Here is a 25,267-nt window from a genome sequence, read left to right as displayed (position 1 = left end):
GCGGGGCTCGGGGTGCTATGGCGCTGCCGCCGCGGGGGGCTGGGCCGCTCCGGGCCGAGCGGGGCTGGTACCTGTCCGCCCGCGAGCAGCCAGAGGATGAGGAGGCGGCGGACGAGGACGGGGAGTCCGCGCCGCTGCTGCCGCTGGGCAGCGTGCATGTGAGGGGGTGGCTGGCGGTGCGGTGGGGAGCTCTGATGGGGCTGCGGCCGCGGGAGTGCCCGGACCCGCTCCTTCGGGGGGCGGCAGGTGCCGGCTCGGCTCTGCTTTCCCCGAGTACTCTGCCTGTCTGTCACGGGGTCGCGGTCCCCGGGGCTTGCCGCCTGCCCCAGCCGTGCTTGGCTTGGAAGAGAAGATCGGGGAGCGCGGTCGGGCGGGGTCCCACGGGCGCAAAGGTCGGGCGGATCGGTGTAGGGTGGACGGGGCTGTGCGGGCCGGCTCCCGGGGGTGATACCCGGTGAGCCCTGCGGGAAGGACTGGGCAGCACCGGACCCGTGAAGCGAACACCTGGGTCTGCTTCTGACCTGTATGATCCCTGACTGCCGAGCGCTTGGGAGTCCTTCCATTTGCTATGCTCCTTGCTTCTGCAGGGGCAGCCTGCTTTTAAGCATAAACCTCGTTGCCCTCTTCTTGAGCACTAGTGTCGCTGTCCAGGATGTAGACGTCTTGAGATCCTTATGGGACAGCATTATTATTGTATATGCACGAGGGTTTGTGTGGTCTTAAAATGAGAAAAGATACTTTAGGTATCTAAGATTTAGGTTAAGGAAGGGAAAGTTCACTGTTTCCCCCTCCCTTACTTTCCTCCTATAAAAGGCCAAAACACCTCATGCACTAATTGTTTTTTGTTCTGCACTTTTCACAGGATTCTCAAAGTCATGGTTCTTCCTTTGGTTTCTCAGTATTTAATTTAATGAATGCTATCATAGGAAGTGGGATACTTGGCTTATCCTATGCTATGGCCAACACAGGGATCGTGGGGTTTAGGTAAGTGTTCAGTTTGTACATATACTTATTTTTAAACTCAGCTTGTATTTTTAAATGGAACAAAACTTGATTACTAAGACTCCTGTGCAAAAACTGGGGAGGAAATAAATAGCTTGTGCTTTTCAGCATTGTTGAATAAGATCTTCCCTCTTTTTTTGGTTTAGTCATTCAAATCTGGCCTAATTTAAGTACTGCTCAGACAATGCATTAAATTGCCACATGGTGGCAATTTCTTGGCTATTACTGTTAATAGATTGATATTTGCATTCAAAGCTGCTGTCTCTTTTAGTTCCAGAAATGAGCCTTTGGGAGTAGGGTAGCTGCATATCTGGAAACTGTGAATCTGCTTGTCCTATTGTTTGTACTTCTGCACTTTTGCTTGCTGTACATGCTAACAGGGCCAAAGTGACCAGAATTATCACTTTTACCATTTTCTAAGCATTAGATCCACTTCACTGGGAGATAAATCTTTGTGTGTTTAGACACACTCTTATGTTCTTTTAGTAATTGATCTGTCAGACTTTCACCTTCTATAGTGTGTGACATGCTTTGGTGAACAATATGAGAAGCAACTTGGCAACTGTTGAGAAGGTCAGAGACCATATGAACCATAGTCAGCGGATATAAGCCATAAAATGAGGAAATCTTGTCTTGTGGTAGCTTACTTCTTGCAGAAGTAGCTTTCTTGAAGTGCATTGTTTTATAAAAGTGCTTTAATTGTGAGTATTCTGTGTTTTTCAGTATCTTGCTGCTGATTGTTGCTGGCCTTGCTTCTTACTCTGTATTTCTTCTGCTCAGTATGTGCACTCAGACTGGTAAGTGAAAAGGATTTATCTCTGAAATACTTCCTCATCTATGTCACAATGATATGACCCAGTATAATTACTGTCGTTAACAGCATGTTACCAAATAGCCGAGTCTGATTCACTGAAGTTGAAATATTTAATGTTTTCAAGGATTACTATTTGCCCTTTAAAAATATGATTTTGAAAACTCTTATGACAAGTCAGTGTCATAAATAAATTTTTATTTATTTTTCAAAATGCCTCTCTCCTCTTTCCAAAAAGATAGATCCTGCATTTCTGTGCAAAATTATTTTGGTGCTGATGAACTGTGCTACTTCAGTGTGTACTGTTGCTTTCAGTGAAGGCTTAAGAGCAATAAAATAGCAGTCTTCCATTCTTCTATTTGTAGTATATATATTGTTTATGGTTTGAAATGGATACCTTTTGGGTTTTGTAATGATACTGGATTATCATAATTCTCCTGGCACTTTACAAATGCATGTTTTTACAGGATTTTTGATACCAAATGAGAAGTCACATTGCACTCTATAGTAATTACACTGCTTTATATTCAAAAAGCATACTCAAATAGGAGATTCTAATATCTACCGTCTAATCTGATAATTTGTTTTAATTCTTGCTTTTAATTGAAACAATCCTAGTTCCCTGACTTCTTGTATAACAGGAAGTCTCCCATCTCTTTCAGTCACCTGGTTATTGTTTCCCATTCATCTGTTTTCCTTTTTTCAAAGGTGGTGGGAGAAAGCTTTCGTTTCTTTCCTTACTGGCTTTGTTTTCTGTAGATAGCTTTGGTCTCTCAGATGAATGCTTCCTGATTCTTCTTAGATCTGCTGCTCCTGTCTTCATCTGTTGCGTGATCTTCATACATTCTTTAAAAATATTCTTCAGAGGTAGGGTTACTTTTATGGTTGATATTTTTGGCTGCTTGATGATTTAGGATTAAGGCTTTGGTAATTTTTGTTCCCCTCTTGGAGCTCTGCTTATTGGAAAGGAATTGGAACCTGAAACAAGTAGCTAGAAAGATCCATAAGAAGTAGAAAAAGGGGGAACTTAAGGTAAATTTTTATGATCTTTGTTCACCTCTCTTTTGAGGCTAAGAAGTTCTGTATTATATAGGCATGAAGTGGTAATATGTTGCTTGTTAAAATAAAGAAATCCTTGCAAATGAACTACTAGTGAGAGAGGGAAATTAAGGATTTAAACGTTTTGAACTAAGAAAACTATTGGTGTGATGAACTTGGAGACCTAATATACAAGAATGGTTTAACTCCTCCATTGTTGTGCAAAGGCAGCAGTCCACCTCAAAAAAAGCACACAAATGAAAGCAAGGAATACTACTGAAAGGACAGGATGAAGTATTTCTCTTGAATGAAATTAGGACTTTACAGTTAGTAATTAGTTAGCGGCTAATATTGTCAGATAGAACTAACACCAGAACTATGTCTAGATAAATTTCCTGGATTTACAGCCTTCGGTGTTCTGAGGGGTTTTTTTTTGTTTGTTTGTTTGTTTTTGGGGTTTTTTTTTTTTAGCTTTTAAAATAAGATTTCTCTCAGATTATACTTTCAGTAATTCCTGTAAATCATTGAAATAATTCAATGCTAGGTAGCATTTCATGTTTTTCCTTGGAATATTGTCTTTAAAAAGCAAGAAATACAACCTGTTGTGCCTTGACAAAGCAAAATCTAAATGTTTGCTTCCAAAGTAGGTAATTCAACATTTTTCTTTATAAAACCTACATGCATTTGTGAACAATGTTACAGTATTAAGTTTAAACCATGGCAATGAATTGGAAAGATTTTTATATTTTTATTTTTTTTTTAATATTAAAAAAATGAGCTAGACAAATTTAAAGGATCAAGAAGAAAAATCCTTATGTATTAATGTAATTTTAAAAATAAGTGTCTTCAATTTTTAAATTATGTTGGTTTGGACTTTGACAAAATCACATGATCTGCGTAGGCTGTAACGCTTAGCAAGAAAAATATTGCCAAGTGTCAAGTGTTGGATTTTGATTAGTTTAGTCCACGTTTTCTCCCGGTGTTAATTCAGTATGACCTACAATGTTTTGGGGTTTGGGCTGTCGAAGGCTAAGCTTACTCTGTAAATTAGAGGAATTGGGAATTGAAGTGGGATGTACTTTGAAGTTTCATGGCTTTTATGTTTCATTTTGAGTTAGTCATGAATATTGCGGTACCTTACTTGCCAGTTTAACTTTGCACTTAGATGGATAATTTCCATTTAGTGTTAGTAATTTAATAGAAATCAAGCCAATCAGGCAGAACTCATTTATCTTTATGGCAATTGTGCCTAATTTTTTGTTCCATATATCCTTGAAATTACAGCATTAGTGCTTCCCAGTGTTCACAGGACTAAACTGATTACCAAAACAGAATTACTATAGAAAATACTTTAAGGTTTCATATTGCTGTTTGGATTTGTGTGGAAAAAATTGTTCTGTTTTTTCCTTGTCATACTTGTGTGCTGTGTATTTGTTCCTCTGTGGTAAAACCAAAACCAACTCTCTCCTCAGTACATTCAGCATTTTACTGATGTATATTTTTATGCCATTGGAGATTTCTTGTGAACAACAATTTTATAAACAGAAATATAAGAAAAACACAGGGTGAAATCTAGTAAGATGTACTTGTTTGATTACATCTCATATTCGTGTAACAACAGAGGAGAGATTAGTCCAGGTTTATGCTGAGAGCTGACTCTGGCTCATTTAATTTTGTCATTACATTTATTTTGTTAAAGCATACTGTAAGTAGTAGACTAGAATGTGAAACATCGCCCATGAGGAAATTATATGAGAGAATTAATGAAGGTTTTCTGTTGGCTTTGTTTGGGGTTTTTTTTTTGTTTGTTTTTCATTCTGGAGCATTGCTCTGATTGTGTGCAGAACTTCAGTGGAATAAAAACGCCTAAGCTTGGGCAGCCGGCAGTGTGAGTCTCCAGTCCTGTCATCTGATCTCTGTGAACGCTTGTTTCCTGTGTGTTGTTTCATTTACTTCAGTGGGACTTCACTCAGGTGTGAAGGTCTGCCCCAGCAGCTCAGATTGCAGGGCAGTGCCCTAGATTAGGATGTGATGGGAGTAGAAGCAGTACTGTACCAAATAGAACCAAAGAAGAGAAAGCAAGTGTTGCGGCAATAAAATTATGTGGGTTTGAGATTAATTCTACCCTTTGAGGCATTTACAACTGTGGACTGTTTTATTATATACCGAGAAAGTAAGTGGTGTTTCTCAGAATACTTTCATCTTTTTGATATCGCTTGAGTTTCTCATAACAAAATACAGAGCAACAATGAAAAACTTTAATATGACTTCCTTCTTTCTGAGGAGGGATTGGTTTGCGTTACCAGCAATATTAGAAGTGAGCTTCAGCTAAAACTCAACAAAAGCATAGAGGAAACCACAGGCTATTTTAATGTGATTATGTAAGTCAGGTGCAGTTAAGGGCAGGATTTTTGGTTTTGCTTTGGTGTGTTTTGTTTATACTAACATATTTCAAATAAGGGAGGTGTTTACCTTCAGCTGTCTTGAAAATAAATACTGCCAAGTTTTCGAAAGTGGCAAGATAGTGATCGATGTTTATTATAGTAAAAAGAGGAAAACTGATCCTCTGTTGTCTTTGTTGAAAAAAAGAAAGTGTAACAAATAAAATATGGGAATATCTTATATCCAGTGGTTGAGGCTAACTTCAGAATTCTTCACCTATAGTAAGTATCCCTTTCAGACGTCTCTGGGAGAAGGCAGTTTGCCATGTCTTATTATTTTTTTTAAAAAATATTACTATTTTTAATATTCAGCGAAGTTTCTGAAGAGTCTCTGCAAGAGTGTATAGCTGTATTTTACAAGTGTATATAAAAGCTATTTTGTAAATAAAAAAATACCATAAATACTGCTTTAATTCTGTCCTGGATTATATTCATTTAGAAAGGGAAAAAAAGCAAAGCTGGAGCTCTCAAGTGATTTTAAAGTTAGAAATATTTTAGCTTTTTTTCATTTGCTAACAGCTGTAACTTCTTATGAAGACCTTGGCCTGTTTGCATTCGGATCACCTGGAAAGGTGAGTGTTTATTTTCAGCTTTGTATTTTTCTTTTCTGTTTCATGCAAAGAACAGTTGTCTATCAGAAGCATAGTAGAGAGAGCTAAATGAAATAAGTAGTATGTTTGCTGCCATCGTAGTATACTGAAAAATCTTTTACGTAGCTTTTTGCTATGTTTCAGTTAGCATGTCTGGTCTGTGGAAGCCCAGACTTTAGTTAACTGTGAAATAGACATTCCTTAAACGCAAGATTTTGTGCTACTTCCTTGTCAGTGTGTTAATTTTTTAGTTGCATATACCAATACATGCTCACTGGGATTGTTGTCAGCTTGGCTCAGCAATTCATTTCAGGTTTGTTAGTTGCATCCTACCTCTCCTGTAAACTGTTATGAAACAGGTAACTGTCTAGTGTTTAACAGAGATCTAAGGTGTTTGCCTTTTGTATAGTTTCCACAATAGGAACAAATAAGAGTATGTTTAATGCATGTTAATTTTTTTGTTTGTGTTTAAAAACTTTTCAGATAAATGTTTCTTACTTGTTTTCACATGATCAAGAAAAACCCACCAGCAAACTAACTATTTTTGATATGATGTGAGCTGTGCCTTTTTTAGTACTGCATACTCAGCCTGGTTTTCCTAACATCATTGTCCAGTGATACTGGGTGCAGAGGAAATGCTGTTTATGAATGCTGCACATTTAATATTACTTCTATGCTCTGTGTTTCAGTTATACGATACTAAAGACAAATTTGACCACACAGATGTGTGATTTTAATGGTTTACTAAAACAATATAATTTTGTAAAAGTAGTTCTGCTTAACAGGCTGACATTTATTTTCTTCTGTTTTAGTGTAATTGAGAATTAAATGTGAGCTGTTAAGTGTTTGTAAGACTTCTGTAAGCATTAATAAACTGATATGAGTGTAGTCTGTGAGGATCAGTATTTATCAATCAAAATTAAGATGTGATCATGTGAACTGCAAGATCTAATAAAGCTTGATATTAGCAAGCTTTGAAATAAAATCATTTTTCTTATAGGAGCCGATCTGTACACACTAACTACAAGCCATTAGATGTAGAAGTCATAGAAATGTAGAGCTTAAAGAGATATTAAAATGTGCTTTAGTCTGCCTCCGCTCTGAAGCAGGGTTAAACACGCATAAACCATTCTTGGCAAGTATTTGTCTAATCTGTTGTTCAAAAGCTTAAATGAAGGAGACTTCACAGCTTCACTATGTAGTCAACATCAGTTTGGTTTTCTTACTCTCCCTAATATATTTTTTCATAATTTTGAGTTGAAATAATTTGTGCTAAAAAATATCCAGTCTTATTTTCAGTGTGCATGGAAAGCACTGGAATATTTCTAGGTTGGGAAGCTGTTGTTTTGATAAAATAATTAACCAAAGTCTACCAAACCTTCCTGCTGAACTGATGTTTTCTGGAACACTTACCTTTCTCTGTTGAAGTCTCTTTGATATTTGTAGATCTTTCTTAAAACTTGCCTGTGAAACGGAACACAGTAAGGTGTCTGAGAACTTGACTGTACTTTAGATAGAACATGGCTGGTAGGTACTACATCCCAAAGCAAGATTTGCTGTTTCTGTGAGTGCCTCAAACTACTGGCTTTGTTATCTCAGACTATTTTCTATTTGCAGTGTAATAAGTCATAAATCATATATTTATGAGATACATTTTCTGAATGCATTGTTTTTCATGGATCTTGTTGATTCTTAGACTTTTTTCTGGTTTACCACAGCCATTCTGAATTCTCATCCTGTTCCTAAATGCTCCTTGTCTCAGTCAGGCACAGGTGGCTTTTTTTTTTCCTTTCTTCTTTAAAGTAGTACTTACTCTTCCCTCACCTGAGTTATTTCCTAGTGATACAGACAGACTGCTGCAAGACCTTATTTAAACTGAAATCTTAGGTTGACAGTAAGCTACTGGTTAACTGATCTTGAAGTTCAGCAGTTATTCAACCTTAAGGTGATTTCCTGTCAAACATTTTTTGGAGATTTGTGAGATTGGTGGTTTTCTGCTGTTGGAAGTTTGCTGATTCTCCCTTTCCAAAAGCATGAAGTATTTGTTTCCAGCTATGGCAAATTCCAAGATGTCATACTATTTTTTTTATTTTATTTTTTTTTTCCCTTAATCTGGTGACTTTTGAACTGACTTTGGATTAATTTAAACTCTGATATGATTTTCTAGCTGATTAATTAAAAAAAAAAAAGGCAATTCAAAAGTATTCAAAAAGTAATTCAAAAGTGCACATTTACTTTTCTTCTCTTAACTGTGGCTTAGTTTTTTCCAAGTTGACTTAGTGGTAGCACTTATGTAGGAACGTCCTCCTATATCAAGAGCAGCAGTAGGTAAAAACTCTGCTAGATGATCGTACTATTGTAGAACTGAACTGAAGAGAAATGCTGGGAAAACTTTAGACACTTTTATGGTTGTTATTTTCAGTTGGAAGTTAATTCTTTGGATTCATACAAATATTTTAATAGCTTGTGATCATTTCTACTTCAGTATCATAGAATTATAGAATAGTTAGGGTTGGAAAGGACCTTAAGATCATCTGGTTTCAACCCCCATGCCATGGGCAGGGACATCAGTCCAGTGTGAATAATCAAAAATGCTAAAGAAAAGTCTACATAGTTTACAAGTTTAAAAAAAATAATGACATTCCTGACAGTTAAAAATGTTCAGGTTTTTGGAGTGAGGAACTAGCTTGTACAGATCTCTGCTGGCTGATAGTCTTTTCAGAGGTGAATGATCATTTTCATTTGCACTCACCTAATGTGAATGAGAATGGGATTAAATGTTTTCAGTGATGTAAAAACCACATCTTCTGCAGAACAGGCTTCTTGCTATAACTTCTTTTTTGTCACTTCAGAATGAAAGTGTAGTCTTTTGGGGGAGACTTTCTGCTTTCATATTCATTTTAGTTTGCATTAACTTCCATATGTTAAACTCTTCACTAAAGAAAAGATGCCCTTTCTTTCAGTACTAGTTATTGCTGTTACATCTGGTCTGTTTAAGATAATACATATGTGGTTTATGGCTGCCATAGACATACGATTTTAGTTATCCTTACTCTTTCTAAAGAAATCTTTTTTTTTTTTTTTTATAGGTCCTTGTTGCAACTACAATAATTATCCAGAATATTGGAGGTAAGAAACTTCATATGCTCAATATTAGCAGAGTATAATCTCTGCAGTCTACAAAGCTCCACAAACACCAAAGGCACTAATTAGATGGAAGTGTTCTTAAAAGCCTGATTAAAATGATAGAAAACTTAAAGAAAAGGCTTACGTGATCAAGCTAAGTGGAAGTGCTGTAGTCGTGGGGTAGATGGGGGAACTTCTGAGGCTGGATTGTATGCCTGATACTGTGTCACAGGATGTGGAACACATCCATTATAGCTGGCATTGCTAGTTGGAATTGACTGAGGAAGCATAATCTCCTGTCTGCTGTTCCATACATTTGCATCTGATAGTTACTCTTTATCATATCATGTGTTTTCTTTTCTGCTGTTAGAAATCACTTATTCATTTTAGTGATTGTATAACAACTGAATAGTTAGTCATGAAGCTTCGTATGTTCTTTATTAATGGTAGCTTTTTATTTTGTTAGTTCAGTACTTTGGGGTTTTGGGGAATTGTTTAGTTTGCTGACTTCCATCATGTGGGCTGATAATCTATGTTGTCATATGCTGGGTTGTCCAGTCACATTAATGGTAGTATTATTTTGTCTTCCTTAGTGCATGGCATAATAAAATAACACTAGCTGTCTTTGTATTAAAAAAATCACCTAAGCATTTAAACTCTTACTCAGGTATGTTCACATCCTTAACAGTTAGTTAGAAATGCCCTTAGAAATGTCTGAAAGTAGACATTGTTTAACAGAAAAAAATCAATTTTTATTTGGTCATCATTGTTTTGGATACCTTCTTTTAGATGATGGAATTATGTGAAAGCTCCTCCTCTGTCCCCTATCCACAAGAAGATGCACATGTCCACATCCATTGACAGAAGGAAACAGCATTCCAGTGCTGTTGTGATTTCCTTTAGGATTACCTGCCAAGTCCAGACAATTAGTGACTGCTGGGTTTTGTAACTGTACAGACCTACAATTAGACTAGATATCTGCTTTTGTTAAAATTGGAATATTTTCTTATACTAAAAGCTCCAGTAATAAGAACTGTCTAATTGAAATTGCTTTAAAAAGCTAAGCATTAGTTTCAGGCAGGAGTGAACATACTAATTCCAAGATGGATTATTTACTCATACAGGATTTAGAAGATATTCTGTAGCAGCAAACAGATTTGTTAATTTCCATCCCTATTTCAGTGAATAAATGAACAGTGCTGGAGAAGGAGAAATACACAGTACAGGTTCCAAACTCTCTGAGATTGTGTACAAGACTCTGTGGTCAAAGGAAATATGACTCTCCTTTCTTCCTCATAGCAGTTCATGACCTTCTCTGTGTCATTTTCAATAAAATTCAGCTCATTTACTGTAGAGCCCCAAACTAGTGCAAGCAGGACACTATCAAACCGCTTCATCTTCTACAGTGGCCTTCTCTGCCAACAAGTTGGGCCTGGTTTGCCAACCAGCAGTTTTCCTTTTAACTAGTTAAAACGTAGGGTTTTGAAAGTTGAAACTCTTCTGTCAAATATTTTTAGTAACCTCATTTTGATGGAAGCTTTCAAAATTTTGGTTTGGTTCTGGTTTCAGGGGCAAAATATTTTTCATTGAGATGGTTCATGCATCCAGTATGTTCACTTGCAAAGATCAGTTTGTTTTCAAATGCACTGAAAAGAGAAAGCTGATTATCCTTCTCTGATTTGGTGCTAGTAGTGCCTAAACATGCCCCAGTCTGTGAGGAACAGTGATCTGTGGAAATATGAATTGCAGGTTGAGCCTCCCTGGCACCTTCTCCCATACAGAAGATTTATTGTTGCTGTCATTGCAAGGAGCTGTCACAGCTTCTGTATAGTATTTAGATTTCTGTTTGGGGACAGAGCTCACTGGCTGTGTTTTTTCTCTCCTTAACAACTGCTTTTGGCAGAGTCCTGTGATGCCACAGTCCAACTCAGCAGAGTAGCAGTGTCAGGAATCGTCTTTGAGGATAACTGTACTGCAGAGTTCTGTACCTCTCACAGAGCCTTAACTCTTGAAGAAATGCATAGAAAGAAAGGGATTTTTTTTCTTGTCTTTCTGGCCCTTTTGCAAATTTTAAACGGGAGTGGTGGAACTGTGGAGCATAGGTTATTCTGAATGGGAGCCATGCTGGAATTAAATGTTAAATGTGGGTTCTGCCCTTAGTGCACTTTGGGTGTTCTGTTCTTTTTGGTTTCTATCCATTTGAAGGAAGCAGCAGCACCATGCCAGTCAGGCAGACATCCAGCCTCTGTCAGTGTCTTTGATTTCAGAGTAAGGCTAAAAATAAAATTGTTTTCTGTTAGCTCTTCCATCATCAGACCTGGGTACGTTGCATCATACGGTATCTTATTTCAGAAGTGATTGGGGAGCATGAGATAATGAATGATGGTTTGTGGTTAAAATAAGCAACTTTACTAGGGCTATTGTCACTATCTGCATCTAGTCTGAGCTTTTATACAGTTTGGACTGATCCCTTCTAAAAATAATTTAAGTGCGGAAGCTATTTACATTCATTTGTGGTGAAGAGAGTGTTTTAGTAATCATTTTAATATAGCTATGTGTTCTAATTTGTCATCTTTGGCTTTTTAAAAAGAAAGCTTGAAGTGCAAGTTTGAATTTGGCGTCCTGATTGCATACAGTTACGGATTTGTGTAGATAGGGAAGTTGATTTTTCTACTACCAGGATACCCAAAGGAGAAAAAAAAAAGTTTGTACAGCTACAGAAAAGCACCTGTTGGTCAAATTTGGAATTTAAAAGCTAAAAAAAAGATTATTTCATGTACACTGCTTGGAGTTTTAACTTGTATCTCTAACATGAGTGCTCAACTTTCCTGCAGATTTTTAATCATCTCTTGGAACACTTTGTGTTATGTCAATCCAAGTATCACAAATGAAGTACCAAGGATTAATTAAGGGTGCATCAGGATAATGCATTAACTTTGCAATATCCAAATGTAAATTAAGGTAATCTTAGATGTGACTGAAAGACTTCATGGAATATATACAAATTCTTAGCTTAGAGTGATTAAACTTCGAGACTATTTGCCTAGTTTTCCTCATATGAATAGGTACTTGTTCTTGCAATATAGATATTTGTTAATAAAGTGAAACCAAAAGGTTGAATAGGATGGCCAGTGCAACTTAGTTTTATATTGTCCTATTTGTCAGTGGTTCTTCCCAGTTCAGCAGACATTTAATCTAAATAACTAGTGATTTATATGTGAAGTGCCTTGTTCTTGAAAGAGCTAGTTAGTGTGTCTGTGGGGTAGCAAAGTGGACACTAGAAATGAAAATTATCAATAGCTACCAGGCTATTGTGTCCACTCCTCCCAGCCCTTTCCTTTCACCCCTTGTTTTTAAGTGGAGTGATCTTCAAAATGTCCATTTCTTGACTGCTGTGCAGACAAGATATCAAATGCTTTAAGCGAGAGCATCCTTGGGGAAGCTGTATGCCTGGAGGTGCAGAAGGAGCAAGAGAAGCTGCTATCGAAAACTTGAATTACATGGCTCTGCCAGCTCTGCTAGCAGTTTGTCATCCTTCCCAGAGTGACTGGAGTTGGAAGGTCTCCCTGCCATTGTTTTAATAGTGTTGTGCTTCTAGGAAGTGATGGATGAGGCACAGTGGGCAAAGCCATGGCTTGGTGTCACACAGCCCTTCCCTTCTCTTGCCATGGAAGTTCTGTGAGCTTCCTAGATGCTTTCCAAAGAGGAAAGATAGGCATTTCCTTTCCAAAAAGGAAGATAGGCGTTTCTCCTTCTGGAATTGTCCTCGCTGCAGATGTGACTGAAAAGGACAGTCCACAGCTGTGTCTGAAGGAAAATCGGTAGAAATCTCAAAGCATATGTAACAATGTTAGAGAAGGAATTAGGCTGGTGGAAAAATGGAGACAAGCACAGTGAAGTATCGCACAAGAGCAGCTATTAGCCTGTTGCCAACACTAACAAATCTTCAGCATTGAGGTCTAGCAGGAAGTATGCGGAGAGTTTTACAGCATTCTTCTCTGAGCTGCGGGCTGGTATCAGGGGAAGGTCACCGTTCTAGGGAGGTATGGCCGCGCCTGGAAAGTCTGGTAGCTGTGATACATACAAATGTAAATTGGAACTGCTGAGAACATGAGTTTAATTATTTAAAACTTATTAGCAGTGGGGTTAAGTGCAACAGTAGAACCTGCAGTGTCACTATGTAGCATAGGTGGTCTGCCTGAGGACTTTTTGCAACAGGCTTCATTTTTTTCTCATTTTCTTACAATGGGCTGAGATGAGCAGGGAGCGCTTGTGCTGCAGCTCAGTGTGAGTAATTTGACTTCCTTGGCTTGTACCCTGGTCATCATTGCAGTCACTCCTTGGAACTGAGCTTTCTGGACAGCTACCTTAGTTTTATAAAGAAGTACTTGCTTTCGAGTATAAATGCAGTTTAATTAAGTTCAATTTCTGTGGCTGGTGCTTGCAGATTTTGTTTCAATATTTTGTAATTAACATGTCCTCAAAAGTATGTGGTTTTCTTCTTCATAAGAAGAAGTAATGAGGAAAAAAGATTGTTCCGTATCCCTGGTGTTTTATCCTCGGGTCTGCCTGAATGCTGTGGGCAGCAAACTGAAGTTACAGGATTAGTTCTGATGGGAGATGCAGTTCTTTGGCTGGATTTTATGGCCTGTTAATGCAGTCAGCATGACAGCCAACACACGGAAACCCTGCTATAATTGTAATCCATGCTAGATATGTATTTACATTTGGATAGCGCTTATGTTTTCAAGCTTCTCGAAACAAATGGAGAGGTGTAGGCACGGGAAAGAAGCCTGTGTGTACGTGAGGGCAGCCTGTGGGGATGGCGAGGCCCGGCCCCGCTCCCGCACCACCATCTGCTGGCCTCGGCTGGCTGCGCACCCCGGGGCCGCCCCGCGGAGCTGCCGGCAGCCGGGCGCCTCGGAGACCGCCGGCAGCCTCCTGCCTTCCTCATACCCCCCTGGACTTTCCGCGAGGTAAACTACCGAGTATTTAACTTGCAGATCTGTTTGGGGAGTACATGTGTGCTTTCTGTGACTTAGTATGCAGAAATGCTGTGCATGGACTAAAAAAGACATTGTTTTGTCAAGTTAAGTGGGCATTTTGGTTTTGCAAGTTATTTTCTTGTGGTGGTGTTTTGTTGTTTTGTTTGTTGTTTGTTTTTTTTTTTTTTTTTTTTTTTTTTGAGGGGGGATTTGTTTGTTGTTTCTTATTTTGGTGGTGTTTTGTTTATTTATTTTGACAGGTTTTTACCTACAGTTCATCCCTTCTGAAATACAGCTTCAAAAGGAATTACAAAATTTGTCTCAAATTTAAACGGAGCACTTATGTTTTTGAGATTGGAGTGGGTGGGAATAACCTTCTTTTGTAAGCAGAGTACAATACTCTACAAACTTTGAAGGTAGATGCATGGTGCAAATCATGGAAGAACAAAACACAGCTTGTTACATGCTGAGACCTGTGTCCTCAATACCTGAAGAAATTACTGATCTTCCTTTAAGTATGGGAAATCTAATTCTGTTTTGAAACAAACTCGAGTGTTTGTTTTTGCAGTGTGGTTTGCTTTTGACCTGAAAGCCTAATTATCCTTACTGGTTCAAAATGAGGATTTCCAGTGCAGAGCTGCCTTAATTAAGGGCAGGTTTGTCAGCTCCTGTACTAATTTAACAACTGATGACATGCTGTTGTGTTTTTGTATTACAGTGAATGATGGTGGTTGGAAGGTTTGGTAATGTAAGGAATATTAAGCTTGCTTTAAAGAATTTAGTAATGGAACAAAGCTACCACCACCACCCCCCCCAAAAAAAAAAAAAAAAAAAAAATCAAAACACACACACACAAAAAAAAACAACCAAAAAGCAGCCAAACAAAACCCAAACAACAAAACAAACCAACCCACCCAAACAACAAAAATCCCAACCTGCAGCTATTTTTCAGAATGGAATGTATGATGGTCTGTGTAGAAAACCTTTCAGTTTTATTAGCATAACTGTACAAATAAACTGTGCAAATACAATTGAACTAATGAATTTTTACCAAAATAAATCTGCTGCCCACATGTTCCCCATGGAATAAGAAGGATTTTTTTTTTTTTTTTTTTGGTAAGTTTGCCCTAGGTGAATTCCACCATATTTCAGATAAAAGCTAAATTTAGAAGGACAGGGAAGCAGGGGAACATAAAATCAGCAGGATGAGTGTCCGTAATGTGAAGACTAGCAAAGAAGTTGACAACCTGTTTCTGTTCTCAAAACTTCTCGATATGAACAAGCATTCCATCTCCTTTTACACACTCTATTCTACATCTGTATTTAAAAACAAATAATCCAAAGATGTTTTCTTTTCCTTAACCTTCCACAAAGAGGAAATACTAAAGCCAGTACATCAGGTAATTGGAAGACTTCTTGCAATGAATCCCTCATATTTTTGATTTTTAAAGTGAAAACAAAGGAGCATACTCTTAAGGCCATATGGTGTGGGGGCTGTAATAGTTGATGGTTTTCAGCAGCATCCATGCATCATCTCTGGTGTTTCCACAATTCAAATTACTTAAGAGGAGCTCACTGCGATACTGAAGTACTGCCTATCTTGCTATTCCATTCTAATTCTTTGACAGGAAGAATGGGCGCTTGCTGAAAATCCTCTCATTTCACTTTCTTTCTTTGTATTCAATTTTAAACAAACTTCATACCAGCAAAGGGAGACATGAGCCCAGAGAGGTTTGTCACATACAGTTGCTAAAGAGGATCCAGCTTGGTTGGGCTGGAGTGTGTAGCAACTGGTAGTGTTTATTCTGCTATTTCTGTCTCTCAGCCTCTAATCTTTTCAGTATTTTGGGAGAAATTGGGATCTTACTGACTGAAATGTTTAGAGAATGAGAGTTACAAGCATTTTCGTTTATCTTTGTTATCTCTGGGCATTTGTGAGGAATCTCTGCCTTACCTGGTATTCCTCCAGATGAGGCTCAAGATTGCTCTGTCTGCTTTTCCCGACTCCCAGATTGGCATCCCTCTTTTTTGAAGCAGGAGCTGAAGAGCCAGTTTGGCTGTAGTGATACACTCTCTTTTTCTCCAGCCCCTTATTTTCTCCTTTCTGAAGTTTGGGGGGTAGCTTGGTTCCATTTTTGCACAGGGCTTAATAATGTAAGACATCTTTATAGCGCTTTAATATGATCAGCTGTAGAGGTAGGTTAGAAAAACTAACCAGAAGAGTTAGATTCAGTCCCTTCAATTAAATGGTTTGAAGGGATTTATCACCAGTCATTTTCTAAGGAAGCAATATGGTGTATTTTTTTTACACGTAAGTTTAATGTACATGTTTCTCCAGCGTAATTGCTATAGACTTAAGTAATTGATTTCTTTTGGGGTAGGATAATGAGGAAAAGTTATGACGCGTGTTCTGGTGACCAAAAAGCCACTCAACATGTTTGATTTTAATACTGGGCCACTTCAGAAGACGTAGTTTTTGAACGATTTTAAAAATACAACCTTGGCTTCCCTTTTCTGCAGCAACTTATGGTTGATTGGTTGGTTTGTTTGTTTTTCAGGTAGGGGCAAGTATTTTCAGTGTTAAACAATATTGTAGCACAATAAGGATATTCTGAATAATGTATGCATGGTATGTGTATTTATAGAGAGTCATATCTTGTGGTGGCACTACAGGTTATAATAATGAAAGTGTAAAAGAAGTGTTTTATATTTTAACAAACATAATTATAATTTTTTTTCTGCCAAAGAGCTTAATACCAATTTTTAGAACATGGCAAAGTGATGTGTATTTTAAGTATGTAATTTTTTGCTGCTTTCAAGACAGTTGATAGCCTATTGAATGATGAATTGGTAATTTTTATTTCTGCTGAATACTGTTTTATGGCATTTCTGTGTCATGGGCTGTTGAGAAGTTCAGACCTGCTTAGTTCTCCATCAGGTAGCTCTTAGTGCATGCTGAGAATTATTTTTAAATAACATCATATATGCAGAGTAAGGACCTAAAAATTAGAAGTCACTATCTGAAGGTTGCTCGCATTGTCATAGGTTAGTACTTGCTGCATCTGCGTATTGCTAAAGCCTCAAACTCCATCGTTGTACACCATTTGTTCTGCAGGAAACCTGGCACATTCAGTGCTAAAGATAGATACCTCATGTTGCAAAGAGGTGACATAAAGAAAACATAACATTCTTTCTTAATTTAGAGGATGAAAATGTGTTACAAGAGCAGTAAGTTCTGCTCCATTGTACTGTGTGCTTGCACAGAGTCCACAGGGGTGAGCTCTGAACGGAATGTTGCTTCTGACACTTACTAATTTTTTTTGACGGTTTGACTTCTGAAGGGGAGTGTAGGTGTATTGTAATTTTTGTATGTGATAAAAGGTGCCTCAGAAGTTAGCCATTGAAACACTGAAGTTATTTACAGAATGACAGAGGAAGTCAATATTTCAAAGTGGAATAAATCAAAGCACAAGGTATGCTCTTTGTGTTCTACTTGGTTCTACTTGTGTCACAGTTCAGCCTTGTGACTCTGTAATCTCTTCCTTCCGTTACACATTAAGTCTGCCAAGGATAGCTGATGTTTAATTTTTGCTATATAACTTGGCATTGCTTTGGTCGTGGTGGGCGTCAGGAAGTTCAGTAAAATTTCTTATATGGAGCAAAGAATACATGACTTTTTGTCTGTCACTCTTTATTCCTACTTGAGATAATTTTTTCAAGTGGTTATGCTCTTTTTGAAGATGTTTTTTTTGCTTTGGTTTCAGCTTTAAAAAAACAAACTAACAATGTTCTTTCCTCACTTTGTAGTCTGTTTGAGTTATACAGTGGTTAGTGTCTCTTCTTTCATGCTGAGTAAAGCTACAAGGAGCTGCTGCTTCTGAGGAGAATTACAGCTGTGGTTGTTAAGTGAGGGAAAAAGCAGGATTTGACTTTTTAAACTGTATCCCAGTCAGGTTTATGTGCAAGGTTAATGTCTTGTCTAAGCATCAGGGTATTTATTCATCTTCTAGAACAAACAAGAGAATATAAACTGGAGGGGGGGGGGGGCGAAACCCCAACAACCCATACTATGTGAGATTGTTTCCCATATGCCCGAAGAAAGTTGCATACAAATGTTTAACATGTGCAAGTTTCTTGGTGCATGATTGGCTCCCTTCTTAGGACTGGAATTCAGTGAAATTGGACTCCTCTTTTAAAAACAAAGAGTAAGCACACAACAAAGGGTAAGTGATCAAATGATTAGCCAGAGGCTAATAGGAATGCAAAGGAAGAGTGACAGATTGCATATTAGGAGGAAATCTGAGCTGGAAATTAATTTGAAGCTTTCTGCAGCTGAGGCTGCAAAAGAAGCAATTTTGAAATCTTTCTGAATGACATAAAGAAATGAAAATTGTGGCTTGCTTGTGTGTAAAGTATTGTATAATACAAGAAAGAAGGCAAATGGGTACATAAAGTTGCATTATAGTTTAAAGGAATTTTTCTTCTTTTGCTTGCCCCACTGAATTTTTAAAAAATCTGCCTTTGCTTAGGGTGAAATATGCATCTGCCTGTAGCTTAGCGTGAAAAATTGTGTTAATTTACTTACAAATTCTGGTGATTGAGAAATATGCATGCAGTAAGGTTCTCTGTGGTTAAATCTATATCCTGTTGTATGCAAATAGGAGAGTAAAATCAGGGCTGAAGATAAATACCTCACCAGACACAACTGACAGCTACATGTCAACAGGGAAATACACTTGAATACTGGAAAAAACAGAGCTTTTAATTAGTCAGAAGTGAATATTCCCTTATTTAGTGACCTACCAAATGGTTTTAATTTAACCTTGCGGTAGGTAGGTGTCACTTTGTATTAATAGAATTCACTTTTTTTATAGAGATCACATTACCTTTCTTCAGAATTTAACATTAACTGCTGTAGTGCAGCAGTGTATGGGTACGCATGGGATTTTTAAGGTTCAAAATATGCCTTTAAAAAAAAAAACCTCACAAACTTATTCAGAAATCAGTTTATGGAAGTTTGCTGATTTAGCTTTTTAAAATGTATGTTTTAAAGCAGTGATAAACACACTGCTGTGAAATTCTAAAGAACTAGTAAATGCAGAACAGTAAAATTTGTATACAACAGATGGTTTTTTGACAAGCTTTAAGTGTAAGTAAACTTTCGTTGGCATGTTACTAAAATTACTTGCTGCTGAAGGATGGAATTAGTTTCATCTAGGTTCTGATACTCACTGAAGCTGTTCTAAAGCTTGATTTTTCTGAGTAATTCTCAGTAAAATCTGTTTTTTAATTCATATAAACACTTGCTTCTCATGTAAAAGAAAAATGACACAACAGTATGTGAAGGTATCAGGTTGGTATAAGTTTTAATTTAAAAACCCTTTCATTTGTGCATTTGAGTCCTCTATACATTAAAGGAGAAAAGTGATACAGTGAAGTAGCCTTTGGATTTATGTGTATGCATTGTTGCTTTCTTCAGAATAGAATTATGAATAATCTCAAGTTGACACTCCTCAAGCGTAACTAACAATTTCTCTTCTGATTTGCAGTTCCTGTATAGTTTTGCAGTTGATGTTATTGTTGGGATCATCTTGGTGGGGGGTTTAGCATGAGGAGTGGAGATCTATCACTGATAATCCTCTTGCTGAGCCGTGCAGTATATAAAAAAAACCCAGAACTCTCTCTCAAGTCCTATTCTTTACCTTTCTGTCATGTATTCATTTAGTACAGCAGCAATCAAACAACAATAGAAACTGACTCTTTTAAAAACCTGTATTGTACTGATAGAAATAAATCTTATTATATACACTTGTCATTAATGATGTCTTAAAAATAATAAAGGGCAAGAACTGCTGCAGCTGAGTAGGCTGTCTCTAGCCGGTAGGTCCGTATTCCCAGGTAAAAGGTCAGGTCTATATTTTATATTGTTCTGCCTTTCAGTCTTTTAGACTATGTTTTCCTCGTTTCAAGTCTCACATTGTAACAATCTCTTTGGAGGCATCAACTAACATGAATACAGTACTCGAGGATTTGCAGCTATTTTTAAAGGAAACACATGAGAAAATAAATTGATTCTGGTGCCATGGTGTCTAATATATAACTGAGATGTTCCAGTCGTAACTGTGGTTAAAACATGCTAGTTGGTACAACCAGAGATACTGGTATCCCTCTACTAAATCTGTTTTGCTTCTGTTTTCAGCTATGTCATCTTACCTTTTAATTGTCAAATCTGAACTTCCTGGTGCTGTTGCGGGGTTCTTCAGTGAAGATGAGAGTGGGTAAGGAAAAATGTTTCATACGTGTTCTGTATTTGTCTTGAAGGAACAAGTAGCTCAGTACTCCTGAAGGAGATGGATACTGACACTTCCCTCTGATCTCATGTGCTGAAAAAACTATTTACAGAAGTTCTTGGAATACAAAATGTATTCGGCATGTGTAAGCCTTGTGCAGCACAAACACATAGAGCGTGATTTTTCCCTTACGATTTCCTATCAGATGACCTTAAAGTCTGGCAAAACTTCCATCTACAGGAATCTCTCTTCTGTAAAAATTTAAAAGGAGAAGCAGAAGGGGACAGGCGGGAGAGGAGGAGAAACATTTAAACTGCTGTCATGTTATCACTTCACATATTTCAAAACCACAGTACAAAAACCATCAGACATTTGAATTTCAGTATTTTGCTGTCTTGCTCCAGTAATTGGACTTGTCTTGGGAAAAATGCCAGTTTTCCAGACTTGGTTTATAGTTCCCTAACTTGGCTTCCAGTAAAGAGAGCTGTATGTAAGGAGCATGTCCCTCGGATTTCTATCAGAACTGTAACAAAAAATATCTGTGCTGAGACAAACATTGCAGCATCAGCACTGAGATATCTTGTTAGAGTTGTCCCAGCGCTGCTGTTATTCAGAGCAGTGTATATCTTAGATTGTGTTACAGCCGTTTTCCCAAACTGCTATTTTCAGGTATTTTGAGCTTGAAATTTTCTCTGGGTTGACATGTGGTGAAATTGTCTCAAGGCTGTGTGGTGCCTGTATTATTCCTGAATGTTGTGGGTGAATTTTCAGTTCAAAATTAGGTTTTTAAAAGATACTTTAATTCATTTTATATCTTGCCATTTAAAAGTTTTCCATTTTATAACGACCATTTTGAGAAAAGAGAGGTCGTGGTAATCTTGCTTTCTGTCCTCCTGGCCCTTGCAATAATACGTTTTTGGTAAGAGACTTCTTTTTCCTTTAACTGTTATGTTTTATGTGTATATGTTATTTTGAGTCAGCTAACTACCTCTTGCAGGTGTGGTAGTCATAAGTTTTTGATTGAGGTGCTATTGCGTTATCCTTCAAGATCATGCTTTTAACTCCACTCATCATACACAGCGGTACTGAGCATGCGTTCCAGTCTGTCTGTCCCCAAATTTAGCACATAATGTCACTACTGCTTTTAATTTTATGTCAGCGCTGTTTATGCAAGGTGACGCTTTGTTTATCAAGGTCCTAGCACAGATCTCTGGATGCAAACACTGGTGAACATGCAGACAGGTTATAGTGGTTTAACTAGATATTGCAAATCACCTGAAATGTTGTAATAGTGCTCAGTGTGCTGTCAGCACTGCTACCATCTATACTTCTTCCTTAGCTGAAATTGCAGTTTAAGATAGGAATGAAGTTCTAAAATACTCTGCATTTAGAAAGAGCTGAAATTGTCCACAGGAGTAGTAGCCACAGCCTAAGTGGTAAGCTGAATGTCAGCTGGGTCTTGTCCTGTTTCTGCCTCTGTTATTGAGAGTTCTTCCATTGAGATATTTATTTGACACAATTTGACTTCTGTGTTCTTTGCCCAAATGATTGTTTCAAACACAGTCCATGGTCAAGGAGTATTTCAGGTACGTGCATGCTGCTTACCTGCTCTGTATGCCCACATCTGTATTTCATATCTTTTGCTAGATTAATTGCCATGGTAGATCATAATCCTTTTTTTCTGTGTATTTCTTCACAGATTTTAAGAGTAGTTTTTTACTGACCATTTTTTTAATTGCAGGAAATGGTTCATCAAAAATAGGTAATCAAATATTAAGCCTAACTAGCAACTTATTTATGGAAAGGGCATAAATAATGACTAGCTTAATCAAACTTCAGCTGGACACCGGCTGAACCAGATGTGGTTGTGCAACTATTCTGTTTTTGTTAAGTCATTATAATATCTGATACTCCTTAATTTGGGTGCAGAACTTATGTTTAACTGTAGTAAGAATGTATCAATAGTGTCAGACTATCTGTGAAAATATTTTATATGCATAAACCGTCTCAAGCCATACATTTGGGAAAGCCATTTAAAGAATGTTTTACACAGTGGATTATTTTTATAGATGAAAGTTAGCAGGTGTGCATGTGTTTGAAAGGCTCTGAGCCAGTGTGTAATGCATCTTGGTGTCTTTATTAAAAACCAAAACCATACAGCATGAGCACTTGTTAATTGTGAGATGAGATGTTTGTCTGTCTGTGTAACAAGAATTCCATGTAGTTTTGATGACGTGAATGTAGTTTCAAATGAGGATTGTGTTAAAAAGTTGTAATTTGTGAGCCCTCTGTTAACATTTAATGACCCTGTCAGGAGGATATGATTGATGCAATTAAGTTGTCTTACTTGTGTGTTATATAATTGATATGGACTGAGAGTATGATCCTAATTTAGAACGTATGAATCTCTTGTCCTGTTGCATTCAGGAATGAAATTAAAGAGATTTATAAATGTCTGCTTTTATTTAAAATATGGGGGAGGTGGAGGAACATCTGCATGCCAAAGCAGTTTCAGTAGAGTCAAGGATTTATATTCCATATTTCATATTTGGAACGCTTTTATCATATAGGATTATATTTGCAGATCAAACTGATTTTAAAGACAATGTCAAAACATTTATTCTCTTTTGGAAAATAAGTGTACTTCTACCACAGTATTTTGAGGGGAAAATGGGCACATTTATTGCTAACTAGTAAATGGTCCACTCTTCAGATTTTATGAGATCTTTTAAATAAAAGAATTGGTATTCCAAAAAATAAGAGGGTTACGAAATTGTTTTCTCCTTCCCATCACCTCATTGCAGTCTTCCTCCCCCACCCTCACCACTCCCCTGACCCCAAAAAAATGTTTTTTCATTTACCATGAAGTAACCAAAATAAATTTTCCTCTGTCCTGCTGAGCTTGTGAGCTACGATGGCAACTGTGGATTTCCTGCATATTTGGAATTGGGAGACTTAAACCAGAGGTCCCACATGTACATCTAGTGCAACATTCATTATACTTTTGCCTATTGCTGTGTTACTATTCCTTCTAATCTGAAAATGCACCATACAGAAAGAAAAAGTTTAAAAATACATGTATGCTAAATGTGTAGAAATGTGAAGAATACTATAGCAGGGAGCTGATCTCAGAAAGCTGCTTTCTCACTGTAGCAGTAGCAGACCTGGGCTAGTAGTATATTTTTTATTTTTAAGAGTGATATATTTTGAGTAATTTTTAATGCGGACTTCTAGGTTACTTTAATTTTGATGTGGTGAAGATGCCCTCAGACTTGAAATTTCTCTGCTTATGTAGTGTGGGTTTTTTCAAACAAAAAGTGTCACGAGTGGTTGTCCATGATGTATGCCACTATTTAATATATATATACCGTGATTTTTATTTTTTTTAACACAGGTGTTATGCTACTTTCCTTATGATAACTTGAGGTGCTGCCTGTTTATTAGGTGCTAACCATATCCTGGACTAAATAAACTTGAAGGTCAAAGGCCAAGGTGTTTATAGGTAGTAAAGTCGGAGACTGATGTGCAAGATGTTTATCAGGACAGGATATGGTTATTGCCAGTTAGAGGGAGCCACCCTCAAGATCTTTCTGTTTTCTTAACAACTTACCCATCTATACTTTCCTCAATTTGCAGATGAGATTTTGATACTTTGAAGTAAAATATATTTGAATAGGGTTTTTTTTAAATGTGTTAACTTCATACACCTCTACTGTGCTTTTTTCACATGTATAGTTTTATGTTTAAACATTCTATCAGATTTCAGTATCATAATTTCCATCCCCTTTAATTCTTGTGTAGATGTATGCAAGAAATAAGTGATCACTTCGTGCAAAGTTAAAGATAAGAAAGTCCTATTTATTGCTGTTTGTTTTTATATCTCCTCTGGACAGCAAACGTTTCAAATTAACTGAAAGTTGACTGACTTGTTTTCTTCTATTATTTGAATGTGGTGATGGTAGGTGTAACAAAAGGTTGGCAGAAGAGAAAGTTGGTATGTTTAGGAAACATAAGGGAATTTCCAAACAGGTAGTTTGGGTAGCTTAGCTTTCTGTTTCACACTGCTTGCAAATGATCAGGAGCTAAGGTCATGTAGGAGTAATAAACTGTAAGGGGAGTTCAACTGTAAGTAGGAATTGATGTTGCTCTTTGTTACAGTTGTGTAAATATGCAACTTGGTGTAATCCAATTTGACATACATGTAGCTTATTCTACAGATTTCCAATATAAATACTTACGGAGTGTGAAATGCCCTTGCTCTTGGATTGTTGCTTTGAATAAAGGCAGGGATTTACATGTTGTGCTGCTGAGAAATAGCTTTGCACGGATGAGACTCCCGATCCGTGCAGACTCTTGCCTATGAAACATTGCCTTCAGTGCTAGTTTGTAATAAGGAAGCAGAGCGCCATCCTGTAATCTGGGAGCTCTGGTTTATACCACGATATAGAGACCAGGAATACAGATTCATGTAAATAGCATGTGAGACTGGAAATTATTTATTTTTCTTGTCCTCATGGCTATTTTGTTTAAGATCACAGTGTTAAAGTAGAACATATTTTTTTAGGACTCTTGAGCATTGTATCAGTCATAAGTAGATTTTTTCCAACAGGTCTTGGTATCTTGATGGCAGGCTGCTGTTACTGATTACTTCAATCTGCATTGTTTTTCCTCTTGCGCTTCTTCCTAAAATTGGTGAGTAATTAAAGGAGAGAACAGAATATTATTCTACTTTAGTAGCAATTACAATTGAAGACTTTAAAACCTTAATGGGTTGGTTATTTATTTTAACTGGCAGAGGGCTGGTGATGGTGGGAATTACTTAAGTTGTTGCAGCGTGTTCTGCCTTCCAGCCCTGCCTAGTTAACCCATTACTTGGGTTGCAGTAGTATTTTGTCTGCAATACTAAAATAAAATCTTTACAGCAGAACATTAAAGAGCTGCATTTACTTACAGCATGCCATTAGTGGTAAGCCAGTTCTAATTC

General features: G+C 37.4%; 1 protein-coding gene across 1 annotated transcript in view; it reads left to right on the top strand.

The window, feature by feature from the left end:
* Nucleotides 1-17: 17 nt before the first annotated feature.
* The window catches only part of SLC38A6 (solute carrier family 38 member 6), a gene marked incomplete at both ends in the record, with an annotated part of 39,114 nt that continues 13,864 nt past the window's right edge, over nucleotides 18-25,267 (top strand). The window contains 7 exons of the mRNA XM_080619508.1: nucleotides 18-158; nucleotides 863-984; nucleotides 1,726-1,799; nucleotides 5,812-5,864; nucleotides 8,972-9,011; nucleotides 20,193-20,271; nucleotides 24,893-24,975. Coding sequence (XP_080475634.1) covers nucleotides 18-158; nucleotides 863-984; nucleotides 1,726-1,799; nucleotides 5,812-5,864; nucleotides 8,972-9,011; nucleotides 20,193-20,271; nucleotides 24,893-24,975 — 592 coding nt within the window. The remainder of the gene's footprint in view (nucleotides 159-862; nucleotides 985-1,725; nucleotides 1,800-5,811; nucleotides 5,865-8,971; nucleotides 9,012-20,192; nucleotides 20,272-24,892; nucleotides 24,976-25,267) is intronic.

Source organism: Psittacula echo (genome assembly GCF_963264785.1).
Source record: "Psittacula echo genome assembly, chromosome: 5".
In the NCBI taxonomy this organism is placed as follows: domain Eukaryota; kingdom Metazoa; phylum Chordata; class Aves; order Psittaciformes; family Psittacidae; genus Psittacula; species Psittacula echo.
The sequence above is the reverse complement of the archived record's forward strand: the minus strand, read 5'-3'. Positions and strand labels throughout refer to the sequence as shown.